The 16,320-nt window shown below is 35.4% G+C and overlaps 1 protein-coding gene across 9 annotated transcripts in view; it reads right to left on the bottom strand.

Moving 5' to 3' along the window:
• NUMB (NUMB endocytic adaptor protein) overlaps positions 1 to 16,320 on the bottom strand; it is a 168,160-nt gene that overhangs the window by 39,911 nt on the left and 111,929 nt on the right. For all 9 annotated transcript variants that reach the window (XM_055303912.1, XM_055303911.1, XM_055303914.1 and 6 more), the window contains one exon: positions 2,799 to 2,873. In XM_055303912.1, the coding sequence (XP_055159887.1) occupies positions 2,799 to 2,873 (75 nt within the window). The remainder of the gene's footprint in view (positions 1 to 2,798; positions 2,874 to 16,320) is intronic.

Here is a 16,320-nt window from a genome sequence, read left to right as displayed (position 1 = left end):
CAGATTACAGATGTGTTTGTTAGACAAATGTTTGGTGGGGGGTGGGGAGGCAACTAGAAATTTCGGCATAGTAAACATGAAAAGAAGACAAAAATTTCAAATGTTTGTGGACTAATATGGTCTGAGAAGAACAACATCCTGAAAACTTCCAACCTTCTGTAAGCTTCTCAGTATAAGCTTTAGAAAGAGTATTTATAGGAGGAAGTTTCATTGAGTATAATAAACAGGAAACTGTTCCCCAGTTACCCAAAAATTCAATCTTATTTTTTAAATACATGTTTACCCATGTGAAATTATACACAATACTTGCCCCAAGTCTCTTGGATAGGGTAGGTCTGAAAAATTTTAAGGAACTTCTTGAATGAAAAGTTCAGAAGTGGTCAATTTCTCCTCAAAGTTCAAAAGTTTAAGTATGTCCAGAAAAGCAATCAACATTCTTATTAGTCATAAGTGACCAAAGGGAAATAAGGATCATTTAGAGAGATACAAAAGGTTTCATAATCTTTAAAACATTAAATGTAAAATATGGTTATGATAATTGTTATGAGATTTGATTTGACCACATATTGAGGACTGAATTCTTTTCTATATATTTTAGAAATATTTTTTGAGTGGCTACTATGTGCCAGACATTGTCCTAGGCATAGGTATAATTTTGTAAATGGCATTTTGGTTCCCATCTTTGGTGAAAAATAAACCTATTAAATTTTATTATCTAAATAGTCTTATATCTTAAATGATAATGTTTATAATCTGCATGGTTAAAAAAACAAAAAGGTAAAAAAATTCATTCAATTAAAAAAATTAGTTTTTTTAAAGTTTATTTATTTACTGAAGTAATTTCTATACCCAACATGAGGCTCAAACCCATGACCTCAAGATCAAGAGTCATATGCACTTCTGACTGGCATCCCTAAAAAATTAGTTTTAAAACTAGATGGTGAATAGTGGCTATCTCTGGGATTACAAGAAATTTTATGTACTGTTTTTATCCATTTGTTTTACACAGTGAACTTTAATATTACCTATACAATGTAAAGATGCTCCTAATTAAAAGTAGGCCAAAAAAGACTAGTTAAGAGGATCTGCTGCTCATTCAAATTAAATATCATTTCTTCATATCTTCTGTGCAAATTAAAACCATCCCTAGTTTTCCCTTAGAGAGTGAATGTGAAGCCATAATCTGAATTAAAAGACTTTCTAAAGGCTCATTCCACAGTGACCTTCTACCTGTAAGTTAAATAAGTTATAAGATTTTGATAACTTTTTGTAGTTTGTTTTAGGTCTATTTAGTCACTGTTCACTGATTTGCCTGATGTTTTCAGTCATTAATAATACGATGTTTAAAATATTCTTTAATGAATAGGACAAATCAGAGTATTACTTTTTAAATTTTCTAAGCTAAACTTCTAGTGAACTTAGAACTATTCTGTTAAAGAAGAGACGGAATTTATGTTTCTTGGAAAATTACACATCTGAGACTGTATTTAATTGGAGACTATATTCAGGTAGACATGACAAGTCTATAAATTATAGCTTCACATACCATAATAGATGAAAATAAATTCCTTTAACATTAATAATGATCAGAATACGAAGAGCTTCAATCATTTAAGAATTTAAATGACCAAAATCTGAGGTAAATGGTATGTATGCATATGTATACATGTGTCTACATATTAGTTTCTTTTTTAGTTCCTTGCATACTATAATTGGTTATTTTTCTCCTCTCCTTTCTATTACAGAATCACACACATTTATTCCAAAATATAATACATTTAAGTAGGTGGCTTCCTTAATCTTATATCTTTTGTATTGAGGGATTATAAATGAGAGGTCACATAAAATGTCCTAAGAAGCAGAAAAAGTTTTGATTATTAAGCAAATTGAGAGGAAAAAAAGCACTCATTAGTAGCCAAACTTGTGACAGCCTACCATACCAGCAAACCCAAAGCAAACAAATATTTAATGCTGTCTGGGGCAAGGGCATGCAGAAGTAATGGTTAAAGCTTTCATAGCAAAGGGGGAAAAGGCCACACATTGGAGAGAAGGATGGTTCTGAAGAGGATTGTCAGAGTTTATGAAACATTCTTCAAACCTATCCAAAATATGATATTAACACTTTAATGTGAACCTTTATGAACTCTGAATCCATTCTCTCCTTTTATTAAATACATAGGCATATGCCTGGGATTTATTCTATGGTATAACAGGCAAAAAAAACCCATTATTTATCCTGGAAAAGGACTCTCCATTTCAAGTATGCTGCAGTTTGTATAAAAGGCAGGGGGGGAAAAAGGCAGGGGAAATACACTGTTTATGTTAGAGGTATATACAGAAGAAAACTGGTGAGTAAGTAGTCCAGATAATAAGCTCTCCCCCAGCTGTAAACCTCATTAGCCATCATCAAAGGTAAGTCTATCTTCTACTGTTTCTTATAGCAAATTTAACATCAGTAAATTATAACCCAGTTATCATAGTTAGGTTAAGACACTAATGGTTTTCTCTTGGTTTTAGAACATTATTCATCTCTAAGATTTCATAACACTTGTTTAATATGGGTTTTGAATCAAAAGTACCTTTGGATAATGTCTGGCCTAAACTGACAAAGTTGGTCTTCATAATTTATACCTTTAGATGGATAACATGAGAGGCTCTTTATTAGAGAGTCTCCATCTTTTGCCTTAAGAGAAATACCGGTTTTTTTGGATAGTGAATCAGTAAAATTTACTGAGCAAAAGTCTCTTAAGAAAATATTTCTGCATATAGATCAATAGTGGCAACCATCAAATACATACAGCTTTCAATCTTTTTACAGCATCTTCACAGATGTGCATTCCTCTTGACTCATCAACTTCTACATGGCCAAGGTACTGTAGAAAGAACAAAAAAAGGGTTATTGTCATGCGTATTGAGTAGCTACTATATGGTAGGGATCCGTTGGAAGCATTCAAGAAACTGCCACTGTATGAGTTAAGATAATACTGCTTTACTTACCCTCAGTATCTTCATATGAATGAGATTCAGAACAAATGTCTCAAAGAGCCATTATACAGAAGTGAAAAAGTACACAGTAGACACTAAATGTTACCTTTCTTGGATCTGAACATAATAGCTTGTGCTAGACATAGTTACTGTATCTCTGAACACAAAAATAATTCTAACACTATGTATGTATATATATGTAAATATGTATATATGCATGTTAAAAAGCCATGAACTAAAATAACAGTTATTCAAAGGCTGAAGAGATCACATACTCCTTTTATGGGGAGCACATAAGAACAAGACAGAGAACTAAAACAAATTTTAAGAAGGTAGTATATTTAAGCTTTAAAAGGTGTAGAATTTGAAAAGGCAAAAATTGAAAGGTTCAAAAACTATTTTAGGTAGATAAAATTTAACAAAACTTATAGGTGTGGAATAGCATAACTATGTATCAGCAAGTATTCCTGTTTGGCTAGGATATGAAGTATATTTAATTATAGAGTCAGTGGAGAGCTAATAAAGCTTTTTTCTTTTTTGCAAGGTAGTAATGCAATTCAAATTGTATCTTAATGGGAATAGCCTTGGGTGAGAAAAAGCAGAAGGGATGGTGAAAATATTATAAAAGTGCTTTTTTAAAAAAAAAAAGATTTTATTTATTTATTTATGAGATACACAGAGAGAGGTAGAGACATAGGCAGAGAGAGAAGCAGACTCCTCACAGGGAGCCTGACGTAGGACTCGATCCTGGACCCTGGGATCATGCCCTGAGCCAAAGGCAGATGCTCAACCACTGAGCCACCCAGGCATCCCCAAAGTGTTCTCTTTTAAAAGGAAATTTATGATCTGGTTCTTAGCACAACTGAGTAGGTCCACTCTTCCCTGTCCCATCCACTGAATGAAATAATAAAACCTGAACAGAATGCTCCATGCACCTATTTGAGGTCTCTTTTGTAAAGAGTAGAAAAGATGTATCTGAGAAGAATATCAAGATCCAAGGTATTTCTGAACTGGCAAGGAGTTTACCTTCCCCTTCCCCTTTTTGAGATCTCCAGCTTGAACTTAACACAGCCAGAAATCCAAAAGTGTGTTCTGTGGCACACAAAGAACTCTGGAAAAGCACTCTAGTTGTGGCTCAGGGATCGGGTAAGGAAATGCCTAATCCTCAGAGTATAGTAATCACTTTCCCTTTTATCTCTTTTCTTTGTTCTCTCACACCCCAGCTCTCTGAGATATTCTGTGCTAGTGGAAGCAATGGAAACCCCCAAGAGCCACACCTCTGAAGGAGGGGCTCTTTCCTCAGTTTAGTGAAATAGAAATCGTGATTCCAAGAAGAAGAGGCCAACATGCCTCCTGCTTCTTTCGCCTCTTTATCTCCCATCATTTGGCCCTGAATGAAGGTGAAATCGTACTCATAGTGAGTAGAATAACAAGAGTCCCAGGAAACACAGGCATAGAGAGCTTAAGTAACTTGCCCAAGGTCATTCAGTTAGTGAACACTCAAACACCTGACCCAGAACACTCTTATAATGCTTACATGGAATTTTTCATTTTTACTCAAATCTTTCCAATACTGAATTAAGTGCATAAAACCAATGTATCGAAATCAATTTAGGAAAGTGCTCAACTTCAGGTTAACAGAATACTTGAGGTATCAATCATAAAGATCATAAACTAAGACTAAAATGTCTAAAGAATTGTAACAGCTGTAATTCTTAATGAATATTGTATATCAACAAGAATGCTCACTTTTAAGTGAACCAAATAGTGTGTGTGTGTGTATGTGTGTGTGTGTGTGGTTTTAAGTAGAAAGAGTATAATCTCTTTAGGGCAAATCTGAATTGTGGAGGCCGAGAAAAATCAAGGCCATTCCACCTCAAGTTTAGCATTAGCACAAGTACAGCCATCTTAGGCCCCTGTGAATAAGAGCTGAACTTTATGGGGAAAACTGCAGAATGTCCTCAATGTCCTCAGCAGGTAATCCCATATCAGAAAGACCATAGAGCTCAATTGCCCACGCAGAGAATCCCATATTAGAAAGACAACAGAGCCCACACCCATGGTAGAAAGTCCCATATTAGAATGAGAACAGAGCTCAATGCCCTTAAGCCCCATAAGAGAATGTAAACAGAACTTGAGGAATTCTTCCACCCCTTCTGAAAATCCCCTAGACCAGCCTATAAAAACCCAGCTGTAACCCACTTTGGGGTCCAAGTCCCTGCTCCGCTGTGTTGGGTATACTTGGACCCAAGCTCAAGCTTGTAAATAAACCCTCGTGTGTTTGCATCGGTGTCGGCTCCTCGATGGTTTCTCGGATTCGCAATCTCAGGCACAACATGAATAATATGAAATCCAATAACATAAATAACTTACATTTTCTGTTTTGGATTCTCATGTGCAATGAATTTGGCTACAAATTTTATTTTCTAAAACTTTCTATCTCGATCCACATTTACTTACATTCTTTGGTTTTACAGATGAGGAACAGTGGTAAAATAATGTTTTCTCAAACTCAACATCACTGAATTCATTGTGGATACTCAGTATACATAAGGACCTCAAATTTTAGAGAATTTCTAATCTACTATACTAGAAATAATATGTAATAATATTTCATATCAATAAGAAAGGATGCTGATAGCGTATTTTCACCAGTGCACCTTTATCTGGATCACTATGAGATAGCTTTAACAGATTCCATATTTAGTCATCTTTGCTTATCTTTTTTCTTTTAAATTAGATAAATTTTAACTCAAGATTATAGGCTATCAGGAATGTCAAGTGTTTGGTAGTTCTGTCAATTAATTCTAGATTTTCAGATTGAATTCACACTCAAACAATATAGTACTCCCTCACTGAAGGCTGTTTTTCATCATTCAGTCAGATGCTACAGTGATCGCTATATTACACTCAAATTCTGGAAAGCTCTATTTTTCAGCTTAGAAGACAATGATGAATGGACTTTTAATTACCTCTTTGGTTGAATGCAGCTCTAAAAAAGGATTTCTTTCTGTTTATTGATACTTGACCTTTTCAAAGCCCAAAAATATATTCTTAATTTCTTGGTCCAATAAGTAAAGAGAATAAAGCAGTGGAAAGTAGTAAAACCTGCATTACTATTCTGACATTTTAAGAAATTCTGACATCTCAAGAAATTCTGACATCTCAAGAAATTCTGACATCTCATTCATAGCACCTTGTCACATATACTGTTAAATTCTTTTAGTCTGTTGGCTGTTTTTTTACTCTATCCTTAATCACTTACTTGACTTGCCAAATATATATAATTAAAAATTACATTATCCTGGATATCCTATTTTGCTTTACTCTTATTTCTATTTTGGCACCATAACATGCTATTTTGATCATTATAGTTTAAGAATGTTTAAATATGTTTTGGCATGATCACTTTCACTAATTTTTCTCCCACAGAAATTTCCTGGTTATTTCCTGTCTTTAATCTTTGGTACCAACTTTGGAAAAATTTAATTAAGACTGCCTTAAGTTCACTAGTAATCTGAGAAAAACTGACATTATAATTAACTAACTTATTCCATCTAACAGTATTTATTCAAGTCTTTTATGTCTCTGAAGTTTTATAGTAGCCTTCAAATACACTCTTGTACATTTCTTTCTAGATTAACAAGTATATCTATAGCTTTTCACCATTTAACATTCCCATCAAAATGTATGAGGGTTTCAATTACCCCACATGCTCACCAGCACTTTATTTTCTATCTTTTTAAAAATTGTAACATCCTCCTAACTGGTGTGAAGTAATATCTTGTGATTTTGATTTGCAGGCACCTAAGGACTAATGATATTGAGCATCTATCTTTACACATACTCGCTGGCCATTTGTGTATCTTCTTTTGGAGAAATATCGATTTACATCCTTTGTTCATTTTTTTAAAATTTGACCTATTTATTTTTAATTTTTTAAGTTTTATTTAAATTCTAGTTAGTAGTATAATATTAGTTTCAGGTGTCCAATACAGTGATGAAACATATCTATACATCACCCAGTGCTCCTAAGAAATGCATTCCTTAATCCCCACCACCCATTTATCCCATCCCTTCCACCCACCTCCCCTCTGATAACCATCAGTTTGTTCTCTATAGTTAAGAGTCTGCTTCTTAGTTTGCCTCTTTTTCCCTTTGCTTGTTTCTTAGATTCCACATACAAGTAAAATCATATGGCATTTGTCTTTCTCTAACTTACTTCACTTAGCATTATACTCTCTAGCTCCATGTTATTTTTATGGCTGAATAATATTCCATTGTATATACATACCACATCTTCTTTATCTATTCCTCAACTGATGGACACTTGAGCTGGATCCATAATTTGAATATTGTAGATAATGCTGCTATAAACATCAAGGTGCAAGTATCCCTCTGAATTAGGGTTTTTGTATTCTTTGGGTAAATACCTAGTAGTACAATTGCTGGATCACAGGGTAGTTCTATTTTTAACTTTCTGAGGAAACTCCATACTATTTTCCAGAGTGGCTGCACCAGTTTACATTCCCATCAACACTGCAAGAGGGTTCCTCTTTCTCCACATTCTTGTCAACACCTGTTGTTTCTTGTGTTGTTGATTTAAGCCATTCTGACGGATGTGAGGTGATATCTCATCGGATGTGAGGTGATATCTCATCGTAGCTTTGATTTGATTTGCATTTCCCTGATAAGTAATGTTGATCATCTTCTCACGTGTCTCACTGGCCATCTGTATGTATTCTTCAGAAAACTGTCCATTCACATCTTCTCCCCATTTTTTAATCCGATAATTTGTTTTGGGGGTGTTGAGTTTTTAAAGTTCTTTTTAGATTTTGGATACTAACCCTTTATCTGATAGGTCATTTGCAAATATCTTCTCCCATTCTATAGGTTGCCTTTTAGCACAGTTTCCTTTGCAATGCAGAAACTTTTTATTTTTATGTAGTCACAAAAGTTTATTTTTGTTTCCCTTGCCTTAGGAGACCCACCTAGAAAGAATTTGCTATGGCCAATTTCAAAGAAGTTACTACCTTTGTTCTCTTCTAGGATTTTTATGGTTTCAAGTCTCACATTTAGGTCTTTAATCCATTTTGAATTTATTTTTGTGTATGGTATAAGAAAACAGTCTAGTTTCATTCTTTTCCATGTTCTGTACAGTTTCCTTAACACCATTTGTTGAAGAGACTGTCTTTTTCCCAATAGATATTCTTTCCAGCTTTGTTGAAGATTAACTGACTATATAGCTGTGGATTCATTTCTAGATTTTCTATTGTCTATTTATCTACATATCAATTTTTGTGTTAGTACCATACTGTTTTGATTACTACAGTTTGGTAATGTAACTTGAAGTCTAGAATTGTGAGGCCTCTAATTTTGTTTTTCTTTTTCAAGATTGTTTTGGCTATTCAGGGTCTTTTGTAGTTCCATACAAACTTAGGATTGTTCTTGCTCTGTGAAAAATGCTGTTGGTATTTTGATAGAGATTGTACTAAATGTGTAGGATGTTTGGGTAGTATAGACATTTTAACAATATTTGTTCTTCCGACCCAAGAGCATGAAATCTCTTGTCATTTCTTTGTACCGTCTTTAATTTTTTTCATCAGTATTTTATAGTTTTCAGAGTACAGGCCTTTCACCTCTTTGATTAGGTTTATTGCTAGGTATCTTATTGTTTTTGGTGCAACTACAAATGGGATTGATTCCTTAATTTCTCTTTCTTCTGTTTCATTAATGATATATAGAAATGCAGATTTCTGTACATTGATCTTGTATTCTGTGACTTTACTGAATTTATCAGTTCCAGCAGTTTTCTGGTGGAGTCTTTATGGTTTTCTATGTATAATATCATGCCATATACAAATAGTGAAAGCTTTATTTCTTCCTTACCAACTTGGATGCCTTTCCTTTTGTTGTCTAATTGTTGTGGCTAGGACTTCCAATACTTATGTTGAAGAAAAGTGGTTGGGACGCCTGGGTGGTTCAGCAATTGGAGTCTGCCTTCAGCTCAGGTCGTGATCCCAGGATCCCGAGATTGAGTCCCACATCAGGCTCCCTCCAGGGAGCCTGCTTCTCCCTCTGCCTGTGTCTTTGCCTCTCTGTGTCTCTCATGGATAAATAAATAAAATCTTAGAAAAGAAAAGAAAAGAAAAAAGGAAGAGAAGAGAAGAGAAGAGAAGAGAAGAGAAGAGAAGAGAAGAGAAGAGAAGAGAAGAGAAAGAAAAAGAAAAGAAAAGAAAAGAAAAGAAAAGAAAGAAAAGAAAAGAAAAGAAAAGAAAAGAAAAGAAAAGAAAAGAAAAGAGATGAGAATGGACATCCTTGTCTTGCTTCTGACCATAAGTTCTCAGTTTTTCACCATGGAGTATGAGGCTAGCTCTGAGTTTTTCCATATATGGCCTTTTTTATGCTAAGGTATATTCCCTCTAAATCTGCTTCGTTGAGAGTTTTTATCATGAGTGGATGTTGCACTTTGTCAAATACTTTTTCTGCACCTATTGAAATGATCATGGTTTTTATCCTTTCTTTTGTTGATGTATCGTGTTGATTGATTTGCAAGTATGAAGCACCCTTGCAACCTAGAAATAAATACCACTTGATCGTGGTGAATGATATTTTTAATGTACTGCTAGATTCAGTTTGCCAGTAGCATTTTATTTTTTTTAATTTTTTTTAAATTTTTATTTTATTTTTTTTTGCCAGTAGCATTTTATTGAGAATTTTTGCATCTATGTTCATCAGGGACATTGACCTGTAATTCTTTTTTTTTTATTTTGATTTTTTTATTTTATGATAGTCACACAGGGAGAGAGAGAGAGGCAGAGACATAGGCAGAGGGAGAAGCAGGCTCCATGTACCAGGAGCCCGACGTGGGATTCGATCCCGGGTCTCCAGGATCGTGCCCTGGGCCAAAGGCAGGCGCCAAACCGCTGCGCCACCCAGGGATCCCCGACCTGTAATTCTTTTTTAATGATGTTCTAATGAGGTTTTGGTATCAGGGTAATGCTGGCCTCAGAATGAATTTGGAAGTTTTCCTTCCTTTTCTGTTTTTTGGAATAGTTTGAGAAGAACAGGTATTAACTCTTCTTTAAATGTCTGGTAAAATTCACTTGTGAAGCCACCTGGTCCCACATGTTTGTTGGGAGTTTTGATTACTGATTCAGTTTCTTTGCTGGTTATTAGTCTTTTCAAGTTTTCCATTTCTTCTTGCTTTAGTATTGGTAATTTATATGTTTCCAGGGCCTTATCCATTTCTTCTAGGTTGTTCAATTTGTTGACATATAGGTTTTCATAATATTCTCTCATAACTGCTTGCTGGGCATTGAGCCCAATGTGGGGCTTGAGTTCAAGATGCAGAGATCAAGACTTGAGCTGAGATCAAGAGTCGGACACTTAATCAACTAAGCCACCCAGGCACCCCAACTGTATTTCTGTGGTGTTAGTTGTTACTTCTCTCTTAATTTGTTATTTGGGTCCTTTCTCTCTCTCTTTTTTTCCTCTTTTCTTTTTGACCAATTTTGTTGATTTTAAAAGAAGCAATTCCTGATTTCATTGATTTCTTGTATTGGTTTCTGTATTATTTATTTCTGCTCTAATCTTTACTATTTCTTTCCTTCTGTGGCTTTAGACTTTGTTGTTCTTTTTCTAGCTCCTTTAGGTATAAGGTTAGTTTGTTTGAGAATTTTCTTGCTTCTTGATGTGGGCCTGTATTACTACATACTTCCCTCTTAGGAAGGCTTTTGCTACATCCCAAAGATTTTGGAGTGTTATATTTTCATCCCTTTACTCATTTTCAAATTGTGTTGCATGTCTTTAAATTGTGAATTTTAAGAATTATCATATATTCTGAGCATTAAATCTTTATCAAATATATGATTTCCAAATATTTTCTGCTCTTTTGTACGTTGTATTTTCATCTTCAAAAAATCCTTTGATGCACAAAAGTTTTTAATTTTGATAAAGTTCAATATATCTATTTTTTTCTTTTGTTGTCCATGCTCTTGGTGTCATATTTAAGACTCCACGGCCAGATTTGAAATCATGAAGATTTACCCTTGTGCTTTCTTCTAAGAATTTTATGGTTGTTACTTTTATATTTAGGTCATTGATTCAGTAAGTTAATTTTTTATAAGGTGTAAAGTAGGAATCTAACTTCATTCTTTTACATGTGAAAATCCAGTTGTCCCAGCACCAAGAGATAAGACAATTCTTTCCCCACTGAGTGGGCACTGAACCTTTATCAAAAATCAATTGGATAAAAATGCATCAGACTAGAGGGTGCCTGGGTGGCTCAGGTGGTTAAGCATCTGCCTTCAGCTCAGGTCATGACCTGAGGATCCTGGGATCAAGCCCCACATCAGGCTCCTTGCTCAGTGGGGAGCCTGCTTCTTCCTCTCCCTCTGCAGCATCCCCTGCTTGTGTTCTCTGTGTTAAATAAATGAAAATCTTCTTTAAAAATGTATCAGACTATATTTAATTTATCCTACTTGCTTCTTTCAATCTGAGGATTCAAATACTATTTTTTAAAGATTTTATTTATTTATTCATGAGACACACAGAGAGAGAGTGAGAGAGAGAGAGAGAAAGACATAGGCAGACAGAGGCAGGCTCCCTGCAGGGAGCATGATGCAGGACTCAATCCCAGAACTCTGGGATCACGACCTGAGTCAAAGGCAGATGCTCAACCACTGAGTCACCCAGATGCCCCTCAAATACTGATTTAAATGAATTCATCCTCCTCCTCCTGGAGTTCTCCTTAGGCCTGTTAGTGCTATGGACTTTTTAAATTTGTTCAACCATTTCCTCATCTCTTTTTCATTATTTTTCTCTTTATCACCTTGTGCTGCACTCTGGGTAACTTCATCAAATCTATCTTCCAGCTTACCAACCCTCTTTTCAGCAAGTCTAATTCACTACTGAAACTGTCCACTAATTTCAATAGCAGTAACAGTATTTTTCATTTTTAGAAGCTTAGATTTGATTCTTTGTCAGATCTATTCCTTTTTTTTCACTCTTATTTTTGCCTTATGGTTTGAATTCAGTTTTTATATATCTAATGATTTTATATGTACATATTTTATAGTGTCTTCTATAGTCTATTAATTCAAGTTCTTACAGTGCTAATCTTGTTGACCTTTATTGTATAATCCTTAATGTATGTGCTGATCATTTCCACATAAGACTTTTTTAAAGATTTTATTTATTTGAGAAGGAGCCAGAGAGCACAAGAAGCACGGGGAGAGCAGAGGGAGAAAGAGAAGCAGGTTTTCTGCTGAGCAGAGAGCCTGATGCCAGGCTAGATCACAGATGCCCAATGGACTGAGCCACCAGAAAGTCCATTTCATAGTCTTTTTTTTTTTAATTGTAAGTTCATCTTTACTGAAGCTCAACTTATCTGGGAGAAATTCACATATTCTGTATTATGGAGTGGTTTTACATTTGCTTCTAAAAGGTGCCACAGGTGTAATAGTAGCCTAAGATCTACTGTATATTAATTTGAGGATTCTTATACCATGCAGGTTATAGCGTATGAAGTCCAGATCCACAGTTTCAATTTTTCCTGGGACACTTCTTTTTTCACCCAGAGTCTAAGCAGAGGCAAGCTTTTACTTTTTACTTTTTGCTTTTTTGCTTTTATTCTAGTTCTCCCACTGAAGGTTCTTGGTTCTATGCTGGGTTCTCGGTTCTAATGCTCTGCTTTTTATGAATCCAGGACCTTCAGAATGAATGTTAAAACCAAAGGCTCTAGCTCACAAATCTTCTATCTCCTAGGTTGTACCATACCAGCGTGATTCCTGCCTGGTTTTCAAATTCCCTCTTAATTTCTGGTAACTGCAGATATCTGTCTTTATTGAAAGCTCAGCTGTGCTTTAAGAGAATAAGGTTGTTTAAAAATGTATTTAGCGGGATCCCTGGGTGGCGCAGTGGTTTGGCGCCTGCCTTTGGCCCAGGGCGCGATCTTGGAGACCCTGGATCGAATCCCATGTCGGGCTCCCAGTGCATGGAGCCTGCTTCTCCTTCTGCCTATGTCTCTACCTCTCTCTCTCTCTCTTTCTCTCTATGTGTGACTATCATAAATAAATAAAAATTAAAAAAAATTTTTAAAAAATGTATTTAGCATTTCTAGATATTTGTATTGGGAGTATTTCTATGTTAGCCTAATCCACGTTTTGCCAGAATCAGAAGACTTATAATATTTCCACAAAACTAACTAGTTTTTCTATGTATTGATTTTAGTATACTTATATGTAGTCAAAATACTGGTGTTTCCTATCATTTTAAACAGTTTTTTGGGTGATTCTCTAGGTTTTCCAGAGACATCTGCAGAAACAAGACCAAAAAAAAAAAAAATGTTGTCTTGATTTCCCACTTTTATAGCTTTTATTTTCTTATCCAAAGGCACTTCCACCATTTCGAAATCAGTGTTATATAATAGTGCTACTTAAGAGCAACCTCATCATCCTCCAAATTCAATGAAAATATTGCACTATGCATAACTCTGGGACAATATTTTACTCATTTTTAAAAAAAGATTTTATTTATTTATTTGAGAGAGAGAGAGAGATCACAAGCAGGGGGAAGAGGTAGAAGAAGAGGAAGAAGCAGGCTCCTCTGATGTGGGACTTGATCCCAAAGACCCTAGGATCACGACCTGAGCTGAAGGCAGATGCTTAACCAACTGAGCCACCCAGGTGTCCAATTTTTTTACACATTTAATAAAGATTTTATTTATTTATTCATGAGAGACACAGGGAGAGAGGCAGAGACACAGGCAGAGGGAGAAGAAGCAGGTTCCATGCAAGAAGCCCGATGTGGGACCCAATCCCGGGAATCCAGAATCAGGCCCTGAGCCAAAGGTAGATGCCTAAGCGCTGAGCCACCCAGGCGTCCCTCTATGTTTAGCTTTTTGAGGGAGGAACCACCAAACTGCTTTCCATAGAAACAGAATCATTTTACATTCCCATTAGTAATGCATAAGGGTTCTAGTTCCCCCATAATCTCACCAACACTTATTTTCTGGTTTGGTTTTTTTTTTTTTTTTTTTTTTTTGGTTTTTATAAGTAGAGCATCCAAGTGGGTGTGATGCAGTACCTCATTGTGATTTTGATAGGTATTTCCCTAATGACTAATGATGCTGAGTATCTTTCCATGAATTTGTTGGCCATTTGTACATCTTCTTTGGAAATATTATACATATATACACACGACTCTTATCAGACATGTGATTTCCAAATACTTTCTCCCATTCTGTAGTCTTTCTAATTTCTTGATAACTTCCTTTAGTGCACAAAAATTTTACATTTTAATTAGCCCCGGTTTATCTATTTTTTCTTTTATTGTTCATGGTTTTGGTGTCATATCTAAAAATCTATTGCCAGATACAAGGTCATGATAATTTACCTTTATGTTTTCTTCTAAGAATTTTATGGTTCTTGGGACACTTGGGTGGCTCAGCGGTTGAGCGTCTGCCTTTGGCTCAAGGTGTGATCCCATGGTTCCAGGATCAAGTCCCACATCGGGCTCCCTGCATGGAGCCTGCTTCTCCCTCTGCCTACACATCTCTGCCTCTCTCTCTCTCTCTCTCTCTCTCTCTCTCGGTCTCTGTCTCTCATGGATAAATGAATAAATTTTTTAAAGCATTTTATGGTTCTTATTCTTATATTCTTATGTTAACTTTTAAGTTAATTTTCTGCATACAGTGTAAGGTAGGGGTCTGGCTTCATTTTTTTTTTCTAGTGGAAATCAAGTTGTTCCATTTCCATTTCACCATTTGGTGAAGAGACTATTCTTTCCCCATTGAATGGTCTTGGCACCCTTGTCAAAAATCAATTGGCCACAGATGTATGTTCATTTCTGTACCCTCAATTCTATTACATTGTTCTATACATCTATCCTTATGCCAGTACTACATTGTTTTTTTTTTTTTTACATTGTTTTGATTACTATAGATTTGTACTAAGTTCTGAAATCAAGAAGTGTGAGTCCTTCAACTTTGCTTTCATTGCAGTGATGAAGTCCTTTTCTTCTCAGGTCCATCAACGTAATGAATTAAATCAAATTTCCTAACATTAAATGATTTAATATTAGGATTAATGGATTCCTGAGTTAAACCCTATTTTGGTCTTTAGTATATTTTTAGATCCCTTTTCTGCCTACTTTTTCATCTGAATTGGTCTATGGTTTTCTTTTGTTTTGTGCTATCTTTGTTATAGCAGGATTCTGTTAATGCCAAAAAAAATCTGGAAACCATTCTTCCCACCCACCAACCCACATATGCTCTGGTATAGTTAAACAGCATAAGAATTCTTCTTCGTCTTCTTCTTCTTCTTTTTTTTTTTTTTTTTTAAAGAATTTTGCCTTAGAAAAAGTTATTCTTTGAGGTTTTGAAAGAACCAACCTCTGAAACCATCCATAATCTGTCTTTTGGGGAAAATAGTTTTGGAGTTGTAAAAACACTCCCTGGGTGCCTGGGTGGCACAGTTAAGTGTCCAACTCTTGGTTTTGGCTCAGGTCATGATCTCAGGGTCCTGGGACTGAGCCCCGCATCGAGCTCCCTGCCCAGCAGGGAGTCTGCTTCTCTCTGTCTCCATTTATACTCTCTGTTTCTCTCAAATAAATAAATAAAATCTTTTAAAAAATAAAATAGAGCTCCATCAGGCTTAAGCCACCAACATCATAAATTTAAGTACATTTATACCCCGTTTTCCACTTTTGATACTGTTAAAATAGAAGCATCATCTTCTTCTATCTACAACGAATCCACTCTCTCCACTGCTTCTTTATAAAGTCCTTTTAGTTATGTCCATCTCCTACCCTAAAAACAAAATTCAACATAAAAATTAAACTACTAGGGACACCTGGATGGCTCAACGGTTAAGCGTCTGACTTCAGCCCAGGATATGATCCCAGGATCCGGGATCGAGTCCCACATTGGGCTCCCTGAGTGGAGCCTGTTTCTCCCTCTGCCTGGGTCTCTGCCTCTCTCTCTCAATTTGAGTCTCTCATGAATAAATAAATAAAATCTTAAAAAAAAATTAAACTACTAGTGACTTATAGACTTTAAATGAGTAAACCTTATGGTATATAAACTACATCTAATGGAACTCTTAAAACAGTTTTGAAACAACAGAGTTTCTCAACCTCACACTCCCTTTGCTATTCTGCCCTTCTACACTCCTTTGGAGACAAACTATTTCACTAAAAAAAAAAAAAATTAACCACCTTCCTGAGGTATAATTGACATATAATGAATTATAAAGTTATAATTTGCTGAGTTTATGTATATACCTGAGGAACCATCATCACAATCAATATAATAAACAGCCAGGGATCCCTGGG

Source organism: Nyctereutes procyonoides, unplaced genomic scaffold, assembly GCF_905146905.1.
Source record: "Nyctereutes procyonoides isolate TBG_1078 unplaced genomic scaffold, NYPRO_anot_genome, whole genome shotgun sequence".
Taxonomy (NCBI): Eukaryota; Metazoa; Chordata; class Mammalia; order Carnivora; family Canidae; genus Nyctereutes; species Nyctereutes procyonoides.
Note: the sequence above shows the minus strand (reverse complement) of the source record. Positions and strands in the feature narration are given on the sequence as shown.